The sequence below is a fragment of the Ahaetulla prasina genome, chromosome 2 (assembly GCF_028640845.1).
Source record: "Ahaetulla prasina isolate Xishuangbanna chromosome 2, ASM2864084v1, whole genome shotgun sequence".
NCBI classification, from domain to species: Eukaryota; Metazoa; Chordata; class Lepidosauria; order Squamata; family Colubridae; genus Ahaetulla; species Ahaetulla prasina.
In genome coordinates, this window is record NC_080540.1 from 90,583,290 (window position 1) to 90,595,289 (window position 12,000).

Consider the following 12,000-nt stretch of genomic DNA (forward strand, 5'->3'; position numbering starts at 1 on the left):
CTATCAAGCAGAATTTAATATAGTAGAGCCTTTAAGAAGCAAACTACTCTTAGAACAATTATCTTCTCTGCAGGCCATCTACAAGAACTCATCCTATAAGAATGCAAATAAATCTAGCCTTTTGTAGACTGTCAACACCTCCATGAATTAGGACTAGCTAGAGCAAAAGGCAACTGAACCTATTGCTCATTTCACAGCAAAACAGTGACTTGAAGCAAAAAACTACATAGCAAAAGATATCAATATTTGAATTTTTGGCTTACTTTCAGTCGCCCTGACTCTACCCAGTAAGAGACTTACGTGGGTCATAAAAAGTGATTTTTTTTTCTTTTTGAGAACCTTGTTGTGCAGTTCTTAATGTGGACTTTGATGAATAAGAAACAAAAATATTTATTTATTTTGTCACACAGTATATATAAGCATAAGCATGAAATAACTATACAATATATAAGCATAAGCATGAAATAACTATACAATATATAAGCATAAGCATGAAATAACTATACAATATATAAGCATAAGCATGAAATAACTATACAATATATAAGCATGAGTATGTAATAACTATATTAATTGGATATAACGAAGGAAACAATAGGACAAGAACGGTAGGCATGCTTGTGCTCTTATGCACGACCCTTACAGACCTCTTAGGAATGGGGTGAGGTCCGTTTTGGTTGAAGCTTTGGGGATTTTGGGAAGAGACCACAGGTAGTGTATTCCGAAGCTTTGAATATATTGGGAAAGTGTGCATGATCCCAGAGTTCTAGTTAACCATATGGGTCATTGGCAATGAATGTGAATGTGCTTATTAATATGAAATGCATACCAGCATGATTTTATAGGATTTCCAATTTCAGTTTGGTCAAATTCACAAATACAGGAATGCATAGCAAAGTAGCTGTGGTATATTGCTATTACAATGAATTTCTTTCCCCTTCCTTCAAGAAGCTTAAAGGATCAACTTCAACTCTGTAACATCGTTCATGACTGGCTGGAGAGGGCGATCCAGTGAGCCAAAAAGATTCTGAGAGGTTCAGCTAGAGATCAGCCCAGCCAGTTCTCCCAATTATTTACAGCAATTTCCCTGGGTTGCAAAGAGCAAATGAACAGAGCTAAAAAGGATCGTTTATTTTATTTATTTTGTCACACAGTATATATAAGCATAAGCATGAAATAACTATACGAGATATAAGCATATATATAAGCATATATATAAGCATAAGTATGAAATAACTATACAATATATAAGCATATATATAAGCATAAGCATGAAATAACTATACAATATATAAGCATATATATAAGCATAAGCATGAAATAACTATACAATATATAAGCATATATATAAGCATAAGCATGAAATAACTATATTAATTGGATATAACGAAAGGAAACAATAGGACAAGAACGGTAGGCATGCTTGTGCTCTTATGCACGACCCTTACAGACCTCTTAGGAATGGGGTGAGGTCCGTTTTTGGTTGAAGCTTTGGGGATTTTGGGAAGAGACCACAGGTAGTGTATTCCAAGTATTAACAAGTCTGTTACTGAAGTCATATTTTCTGCAATCAAGATTGTCTTGTTCTTATGGCCTTGCATTTTTGACCTGCATTTTTTCTGAAGACAGAACTACAATCCCTATATAGGAGGAAACATGCTTGACTATCAAGCAGAATTTAATATAGTAGAGCCTTTAAGAAGCAAACTACTCTTAGAACAATTATCTTCTCTGCAGGCCATCTACAAGAACTCATCCTATAAGAATGCAAATAAATCTAGCCTTTTGTAGACTGTCAACACCTCCATGAATTAGGACTAGCTAGAGCAAAAGGCAACTGAACCTATTGCTCATTTCACAGCAAAACAGTGACTTGAAGCAAAAAACTACATAGCAAAAGATATCAATATTTGAATTTTTGGCTTACTTTCAGTCGCCCTGACTCTACCCAGTAAGAGACTTATGTGGGTCATAAAAAGTGATTTTTTTTTCTTTTTGAGAACCTTGTTGTGCAGTTCTTAATGTGGACATTGATGAATAAGAAACAAAAATATTTATTATTATTATTATTAAACGAACAGCTCCCTCCTTTCCACTTATACTCAGCTTATTACGAGCTGCTCAAGGCAACTCGTAACAAAGACAATCTTGTTTTATGCTTATGGTCGTTATTCACCCCTTCAAATGTTTTAGCAACAGTAGAGCCGCTTTTAATTCAACAACGTTCGGGTCAGGAAAACCCCGATTTGTTGAACTTCAAACTTAGATTCTAAGATCCTAAGAAGCCTTTTTCTGAGGGGTTTTTTTTTTGGGGGGGGGGAGATCTGGGGAATTAGCAGAGTTGGTGGAGAACTCTCATCTGCACTTCGCTTCGGCTCTTTTGGCTCGGCGTTTCGCGCACCTACTCCGTTCTACCTATCTGCTCTTTCTCCCACTCGACCACTTCGTTGCCTCCGTCTCCGGCTAAGAGCCCCGATTCCTCTTTCCTCCCGACACGATTCGTTTCCTCTCTCTCAACATCCCGCGCCGCTTTGTCCGCTCCCTTCGAAGCATCCTTTCCCCCCCCCCCCACACACAACCCATTCTGTCCCGAGCTCGGCTCCGCTCCCCAGCAAGCCCCACCCCGTCATCTGTGGCCGCCTCCACCCGGCCTCGCACTTTCTGCTCTTCGCCCACTCGGCCTCCCGCAGCCGTCGATTAACACCTCCGGCGCCCTTCCCGCCTTTTATTTTTCCCCTTCGCCTCGCTTCCCTTCCTCTTTCTCCTTCCACTTTTGCTCGCTCCTCACACCCGACTCAGCACCTTCCCGGGGCAGAGCCGCGTTGGCCGAATTCCTCAGTTGGCTGAGCCGCCCAGGCAGGAGGGCTCGCTGGCAGCGACAGCAAAGGGGAGGAAAAGGAAAGGGAAGCGGGGCCGAGCCGTTCTCTCTCGCCCCCCCCACTCCTCCTCCCACAGCCCGTCCGCTCTGCTTGGGGGCGGGCGGACGGACGGAGCGGCGTTTGCGCCGGGCGAAAACCGTCCGCTCCTTCCAGCAGCAGCTGGCCGGCGAATAAAGATGGGTCCGTCTCGCCACGCCGCCTTCCCTCCCCGACGGACCTTCGGCCCGGCTCCGCGAATGGAGAGGCTGAGCGCGCTCTGCCTCTGCCTCTGGATCGGCGTCGTCTCGGAAGCAGGTGAGGCAGCGCAGGCGCGCCATCGACGGAGCGCACGCTTGCGCCGGCAAGTGGCGGGAAGGGACGGAGGGCGGGTGGGAGGCTGAAGTCGGGTAGAAGGACTGGTGGTGGTGGTGGGAGACGGACCGCTGCCTTCCAGTCGGCCCTATCCGAACCCGGCAGGTCGGAGTAGAGGCACACGCTTCCTCGACAGTCCCCTTTTAGCCTTCTCCGGGCGCCCAAAGCTGCCGCTTTTCCTGCCTTTTCTCTCCCGCCTCTCGTCCTTTGCAGCATTTGCACCCATCGTCCCGCGTCGGTGGTCTCTCTCTCTCTCTCTCCTCTACCTGCTGCACCAGGCTATCATTTTATACGGGATATCCCCATAATGTGTTCGGCCCGCTCAGTTTGGATCCTGACACTCACTTCGTCGCCTTTGCTGCCTTCCACGCTCCGTTCCTCGTGGACTTCCCCTTCTTGTTGCTTTCCACCGCTCTGGGCGAAGCATCTGCCTGTTAATTTAGCTGCTTCTAGCGCGCGTATCTTTTTTTTTTTTCCCCGACGAAGTTGAACAGCTATGCTTCATTCCACCGGCAGAGGGCACTCTCAGGAGTTAATTCCTTTCCACCTCTCTCGCCGTCGCCCCCCCCCCTTCTTTAGAAAAGGTGATTTTTGGAAAGAAAAAAAACACCTCCTTTTGCTATAAGGATTATTTGCTTTGTCAATGTATGATAAGAAGAGCAGGTGCTGGGTTCTTTAGGAAATCTCTTCTGCTGAGAACCTCTTCTAAGTTATCTTGTCTCTAGGCTTATGTGTATGTGTACAGGTAGTCCTCGACTTTACAACAGTTCATTTAGTGACCATTCAAAGTGACAACAGCGCCAAAAAAAATGACTCATGACCATTTTTTCATACTTACGACCTTTGCAGCATCCCCATGGTCACGTGATTTAGATTTGGAATGATTGACAACTGACTCACATTTATGATGGTTGCAGTGTCCCAGAGTCATGTGATCCCCTTTTGCAACCTTCTGGCGAGCAAAGTCAATAAGGGAGCCAGATTCACTTAACAACCATGTTACTAATTTAAGAACTACAGTGATTCACTTAACGACCTTTCTTGTAGCAAGAAGAACATGCAGGAAACTCACTTAAAATGTCTCACTTAACAACATAAATTTTGGGCTCAATTGTGGTCGTATGTTGAGGACTACCTGTAATGTGTTTTTTAAGTACAGCCTGGTGCTTACGATTGCTGCTGCTCTAATTTAATTCAGTGGGCTTTCCAAAGAATTTGTTCAGGATTTAAAAGGTTTTGCAGGGAAGGGATCCATTCGTATTTCCTTTCTCAAGGGACTAGATGAAGTTTTGCTCTTACTTATTATATATATGTCATGTGTCATTATGGATTCTAGGCTGTTTCCAATAAAATAAAACCACAAATGACCATAAAACGAAAATATTAAATCTTATTTGACAGCCCCTAACATAAAAGATATTCCATGTAGGATCAGCTGCTCCCACCTTGTTCATACTTAGCTGTAGAAGCCTCTATACAACTTGGCTCTCCCAAGTTTGTTTATTTATTTAGAACATTATTTAGAAAAAAATAGGATGGTTTTTTTCCCCACATGCCATCCCTCTGCTAAGCAACTAATTCGCACAACACTGTCAAACTATTTACTAAGACTGTATTACTATTATTCTTCTCATCCTTCCTATTACCTATCTCCTTTCTATTTATGACTATAACCTTGTTGCTTGTATCTTTACGATTTATATTGTGTTATTTAGTTTCCTAGTATGATTTTGATTGCTTATTTAGTATCCTATGACTATCACTAAGTGTTGTATCTTATGATTCATGATGAATGTATTTATGATGACTATGATCATGATTTATCACTTATATCTTTTATGTACACTGAGAGCTTATTCACCGAAGACAAATTCCTTGTGTGTCTAATCACACTTGGCCAATAAAGAATTCTATTCTATTCTATTCTATTCTATTCCATTCCATTCCATTCCATTCCATTCCATTCCATTCCATTCCATTCTATTCCTATTCCTATTCCTATTCCTATTCCTATTCCTATTCCTATTCCTATTCCTATTCCTATTCCTATTCCTATTCCTATTCCTATTCCTATTCCTATTCCTATTCCTATTCTTCATATGGCCGCTCACACATTCTCAATAACTGGGCAGCTTACAAAAAATAAAAACCCAATATACAACAATAACTAAAAATAATCATCCACCACCAGCACTAGTCAAACAAGCCACTTGATTGGCTCCATCCCACTCTGGGTTCTCTAGGCCTGTTGACAAAATCAGGTCTTCAGTGTCTCGCGAAAGAGGGTCAAAGTGTGGTCTGGTCTATGTAGGGATGATGTTCCAGAGGAAGGGAGCTTCTGGGTCCTGTCGGATGTACCTCCTTAGAGGATGGGACTCCAAACATTCCCAAGTTCAATGACTGGTAATATCAGCTTTAGTAATCAGTGAGAGGCTGTAGAATTCTTTAAATTAGAAAAATGTTGTGGAAAAATAAATTTTCAGTCCAGTTTCCTGAAGGGTTCACTTTTATATCTCTACTTTCTGACTAATTTTAAAACTGGACGAAAGTAGGCACGCATTGGGTGGAATAGCTGTTTCAGATGCATGTTGGAACAATTTATGCCTATCTTGTTTCTGGTGATTTTTAACATTTATCAATAAAGCAAAATGTTACTTGGGTCTGAGTAAACATACGCTGGATCGAGCCCTGTAAAGTGCCAGACAAACCTGAAAGTGAATAGATTGTCTGCGCAGGAATAAACAATAAAATAAGTCTGTAGGCTGCATTTGCTGACATGGAGAAAATGCTTTTGTAGCAGACTGATACATGATTTGCTAGAGTTCAGCTGAGAGGCCATAAAGAGCTAGAGAAACCACAGAAAAATCTTACTGCAGGAAGCTTTATATGTGGTAAGATCAATTTTTGCAGCGTAAGATCATTTTCGATAGCCTCAGCTCTAGAAGCATCATGATTGTAGCCTATTATTTATTGCTATTGTATCAAAAAAGTGATATAAAACAGGATCCTTAAATGAGCAATAGTTGAAACGTCTGTGGAATGCAGCACAATGATACTATATTATGATCACTGCCATATGGGAATTTAATCCAGGGTGTATTATCTGAAGATGCTGCTGCCTTTTTATATACTAGCTTAATGCATATTCCATGGATGTTATACAGTACACTGGGTTGGAGTGATTCAAGCTACAATATTAAAATACATTTTAATTAATGTTACAACAAAGACTGAATCTAGATGACTTTGCCAACATTTCTTAGAGATTGGCAGGTGATATACAGCAAGAATGTATATTACGCGCTCTTGAGATGCAGAGTATGTGCTGTCATGTTCAAATAAAATCATTTACTAATGAGGCATTGAGGTATTGGAGTTAGAACAGGAGCGCAAGATGTAAGGCCTCTTCATTCAAAGAGAGCAGGCCAAAAGAAAATGTAATTTTTTTTCTATTATTGAATTTTTACAAGTTTGGAGAGGTTTTAAGGGTCAAAGTAAGACTTTCTGCAGATGTTTAAGGCTCCCATTTCATCCATTAACATTTTCAAAAACCATTCCCCAAAGGATCCAAGCCCTCATGACTTTTGGCGTGCTATTTTCAACAGGACACAACCTAAAGCGGCCCTTGAGCTGATAGGTGTTATGCACCCAAAGTTATATTGTTTTTTTAAAAAATAGCTTTGGCTACTTACATAGGAAATAGTTTTAAGTGAAACTATCATGTATTTAATAATGGACTTAACTGTATATCATGTTTACATACCATGATAGTTGGGTTCTCATAACACCCTAAGCCAAAAGCAACTAAATGACCCTAAGGTTTAATACAATGTATAAACCAAGCCACTCTCCGTATAGTCTATTTCAGAAGTAAAAAAAAAATAGCAATCCTGTCATGGTGCCTCTCATGGAACAGGCTCTCCCAGAGATATGGATTACCTCAACCCTGTTGGCTTTCAAGAAAGCAGGGAAGATCTAGTGTAGTTGCAAGTTTCATTGTGGGTGGCCTCAATGTTGGTTTTATTTGTTTCAATTATTTTTTTTAAAAAAATATTGTTTTACTCTTGTTTTACACCCTGAATTCCTTTTAGTAAATGGGTGTTCATAAAAGGTTGCAGAATGAATGAACATACAAATAAAATTTAGATAAATATCTAAGCTCATTTAAATCAGGTTTCAGCCTTTGTGCATTAAAACAACTTTGTTATTGATTACTTCTGTTGGGACAGGGACTATCTTTCCTTTGGTTACTTGATAGCATTGAGCAGAATTTCTTGGAAGAACAACTTTGTGGGAATTGGGAAATTTTGCTGAAATAATTAGATTTCTATCTTCAGGTTTGCTGCCTGCCAAAGATTTCTGCTTTCCCCCATAGTTTCTTGCTTATGGATTCTACCAGGTTCTCTTGGTCTTCGCTTGTTAATGCTCATATTAAACTTCTTGAAAATATTATCTAGTTATTTGAACATAGTGCCATGCTGATCCTACCCTATGATCTATCTTTGCATTCCAGCTGAACAATAGATGATTTACAGGTACCCAGATGAAACTGGAGCGATGATCAATTTGATGAGAGTACATGCAGTACAGCTGATTCTTGATGAGATGCAGTGGATAGGCTTTTTAATGAGACTGTATGCAGTGCAAGAATCTTCCTTGAATTCATAAAAATGGTTGTTGTAAGGATAACATGGTTATAGTCAACTTTAGCTGGTTCAGTATGTACTTTTCTGCATTAGCTTAGCTTTGCAGCAAAAAAAAAAATATATGTAAGAAAGTCAATGTCCTAAACCAAGTCCTGCCTACGGTAAATGCTGTGGTGATTAAAAAAGTATTTCACTGATGGAATTCTCTTTTAAAATATGGGTTTTTTTTAATTACTGCATCATATTTTACACAATTTAAAAGTCATTTTCCCTGCTCATTTGTGATAGTCCTGGAACTTGAACTGAGATTTGTTTTAGCTGTCAATTTGTGGCCTATGCCCATCTTTCAGTTGTTTTTATGGATGACTTAAATTCTAGTACTGGCTGTGATCTTATTGATCTAGGCGGTGCAAGAAGAATGATGATAGATGGTGATAAAATGTGATAAAATTGTGATAAAACCTTTTCTAGACACTATATGTTTGTTGAAAAGCTGCAATTGAAAATTCATTCTTAAGTCCTTCCATATGATAGGATGTGAATCAAATGTAATTTCAGGCAAGTCTGCATAGAATCAAACTATCTTGTACAATACAATTGTTGACCAGTTATTGTTAAGAATGTTGGCATCAGACTCATCTGTTATCTTGCTATATTCAGCCTTCACTGCAATTTATAGCATTCACAGGTTTTATTTCTGAAGATTCCATTCCAGTTGTCACAAACATTTTAAAGCAGCAAAATTATGACCAAGAGTTTCACTGTGTAGTCTAATGCACGTGTGCTTGGAAATAAATTTGACTTTTTTGGTGGGACACAAGAGTAAATGAAAGGAATCATTCACAGTGGTGCTATTGACTATACAATCATTGATTGTGAAGTCAAAAAGGCTTGTCAAATGTATTCAATCAATTATGCTTATTTATACAGTAATGGATTCCTAAATATTCCAATGCTGAGCCAACCAAACCAGTTAGCAAAAATAGACATTTCACTGCCATACCACGCCCTTCCGCAGCACCCTTACTTCCTTTCAACCAAGATTGTGAATTATCTATAACTAACCATAATGAAGGCATGCGGTGGCTCAGTGCCTAAGATGCTGAGCTTGTCGATCACATCGGCAGTTCAGTGGTTCGAATCCCTAGTGCCTTGTAACGGAGTGAACTCCCGTTACGTGTCCCAGGTTCTGCCAACCTAGCAGTTCGAAAGCACTTAAAAAATCCAAGTAGAAAAATAGGGACCACGTTGATGGGAAGGTAACTGTGCTCCATGCATCTTCAGCGTTTAGTCATGCCGGCCACATGACCACGGAGAGTCTTCGGACAGCGCTGGCTCTTAGGCTTTGAAACGGAGATAAGCACCGCCCCTAGAGCCTGAAATGACTAGCATGCATGTGCAGTGGAAACTTTACCTTTAATCATAATGAATCTGTGGCAGCATCATTTCTGGTTAACAACAATAAGTTACATGCTCTTGTTAACTAGGCTGGCTTCTGTGAAACGCAAACTGCATTGAAGTGTTTCAGTGTTTTTAATTTTGCCTGATCTGTACATTACTTTGAAGAGTGATGAAGATTGATTTTTATTCCAAAACTCTGGCTGTAAAATGAGGACTAGAGGTACATATCTGGAGCCAAGTAACTTCTTAGACTGCAGCCCAAATATAATTCTGCAGTAATTAAAGTAAACAGACTCAGATCAGAGATATATAAATTCACTTCCATTTCTTCAGGGCAGTGGTCACCAATTGGTGGTCCATGGACCACTGGTGGTCCGCGAGAAAATTTTGGTGGTTAGGGTTAGGGTTAGGGTTAGGGTTAGGTCCACAGAAAAATTATTTGCATTTTTTATATTGCACTAAAATCAGGGGTCCTCAAACTACGGTCCCTGGGACGGATACATGCAATGAACGTTTGTGTTGCTGCAGAGTCTCCTTCAGGGTCTTTTTGTGTGGGCTGGGGGGGGGCAAAAATTCCAACTTGGGGTCTGCTTCGGCCTCCTGGTGCGGGGCTTTGGGTGAAAGCTGGAGGGAAGTGCTGCTGGTGGCGAAGAGCCAGAGGGCCTTGTTCCAGTGGGACTGCATCATGGCCTGGAACTGGCTAGCCATCTCAGCCCGCTGAGCCTCCAGGTGCCAGTATCTAACATTGCACTCACACAGGTCTTCCCTCTGCTTGGAAAGCCTATGCTCGTAGTCCTCAGTGACGTGCTTCTGCTGAGCCTCCTTCTCAGTCAGATCCAATTTGAACTGAGCTGTTTTGCCAACTCTTTCTCATGGTGGCTGCTTAGCTCCAACAACTGCTTCCTGTTGGGGCCCTAAGGAGCCTGGGCAGGGAGGCAAGGAGTGGCTGGGAGAGGAGGGGCGAGTAGAGACTGGCAAGGAATCCCTTGACGTGAGTGACAGTGAGTTGGCCACACCCACCCAGTCACATGACTACCTAACCATGCCCACCCAGCTGGTCATTAGGCAGATCATATTAGTGGTCCGTAGCTTTTAAAATTACGAATTAAGTGGTCCCTGAGGTCCGAAAGTTTGGTGATCCCTGCTCCAGGGATCTCACTGGGGGAGATGGGACCTGGAGATACTAGTTTGGTTGATTCTTGTTGATGTCTGTGAACTCCACAGAATTGTTGGGATGAAATAACTGAATTCCTCATATTAGTCACCTTGGGTTCTGTGGGAAAAAAGGAGAGAGAAAGAGCTTTTTATTTTATTTATGTTATCATATTATAAGTAAATCTGTTCTCTTCGCCGATGATGTTAAACTATTTAACACTACCCACAATGCTGCTACTCTTCAAAAAGACCTTGACTTTGTGTCAGAATGGTCAAAAAATTGACAACTGTAAATCTCAATCAACAAATGCTCAGTCTTACACATTGGCAAAAAGAATCAGAACACTAAATACAAGCTAGGTAGACATGACCTTGTAGATGACCCTCACTCTGTCAATGACCTTGGAGTACTCATATCAAATGATCTAAATGCCAAAGCCCACTGTAACAACATCACCAAAAAGGCATTAAGAGTTTTAAACCTAATCTTGCGTAGCTTCTTCTCCAGTAAGTTTACACTACTAACCAGAGCATACAAAACATTTGCTAGACCAATTCTCGAATGCAGCTCATCTGTCTGGAACCCACACTGAATATCGGACATTAATACAATTGAGCATGTCCAGAAATATTTCACAAGAAGAGTCCACTACTCCTCTGGTCACAACAAAATACCTTATGCCACCAGACTTGAAATTCTGGGTTTAGAAAATTTAGAACTACGCCGCCCTCGGTCTGACCTGTGCATAGCTCATAAAAACATCTGCTACAATGTCCTTCCTGTCAATGACTACTTCAGCTTCAACCACAACAATACACGAGCACACAATAGATTCAAACTTAAAGTGAACTGCTCCAATCTCGATTGCAGAAAATATGACTTCAGTAACAGAGTGGTTAATGCCTGGAATGCACTTTGTGGTCTCATCCCAAAATCCCCAAAACTTTAACCTAAGACTGTCTACTGTTGACCTCACCCCATTCCTAAGAGGTCTGTAAGGGGCGTGCATAAGAGCACCAGTGTGCCTACCATCCCTGTCCTAATGTTACCTTTAATTGTATTCATTTTATGTATTCAATTCATGCTTATACTTATATATATTATTTAATATGTATTCAACAAAATAAATAAAATAAAATAAAATAAATAGGGAGGAGGGAGAGATTAAAGTTGTAGCCATGGGGGTACGTACAGAGGTTAGAATGCAGTACTGCAGGCTACTTCTGCTGACTGCCAGCTACGGTTCGATTCTCACTGGCTCAAGATTGACTCAGCCTTCCATCCTTCCAAGGTGGGTAAAATGAGGACCCAGATTGTTGGGGGCAGTATGCTGACTCTGTAAACCACTTAGAGTGGACTGTAATGCACTGTAAAGCGGTATATAAGTCTAAGTGCTATTGCTATTATCCTGGATTAGGAAGGCTCAGTTTCCAATCTGTTTTCAATCTATGAAGTTTGTTGGGTAGCCTTGTTCAGTTACCTGCCAAAGGATTCTAATTTGCCTCATTTTATTATGAGATTAAACTATGTTGGAAAAGAATCCAAACAGCATACCTCACCATGAACA

At 40.9% G+C, this 12,000-nt stretch overlaps 1 protein-coding gene across 4 annotated transcripts in view; it reads left to right on the plus strand.

Annotated features, from left to right (window-relative positions):
• Nucleotides 1-2,679: 2,679 nt before the first annotated feature.
• FLT4 (fms related receptor tyrosine kinase 4) overlaps nucleotides 2,680-12,000 on the plus strand; it is a 143,442-nt gene continuing 134,121 nt past the window's right edge. For all 4 annotated transcript variants that reach the window (XM_058168426.1, XM_058168427.1, XM_058168429.1 and 1 more), the window contains exon 1: nucleotides 2,680-3,173. In XM_058168426.1, the coding sequence (XP_058024409.1) occupies nucleotides 3,056-3,173 (118 nt within the window). In that variant the 5' untranslated portion in view covers nucleotides 2,680-3,055. The remainder of the gene's footprint in view (nucleotides 3,174-12,000) is intronic.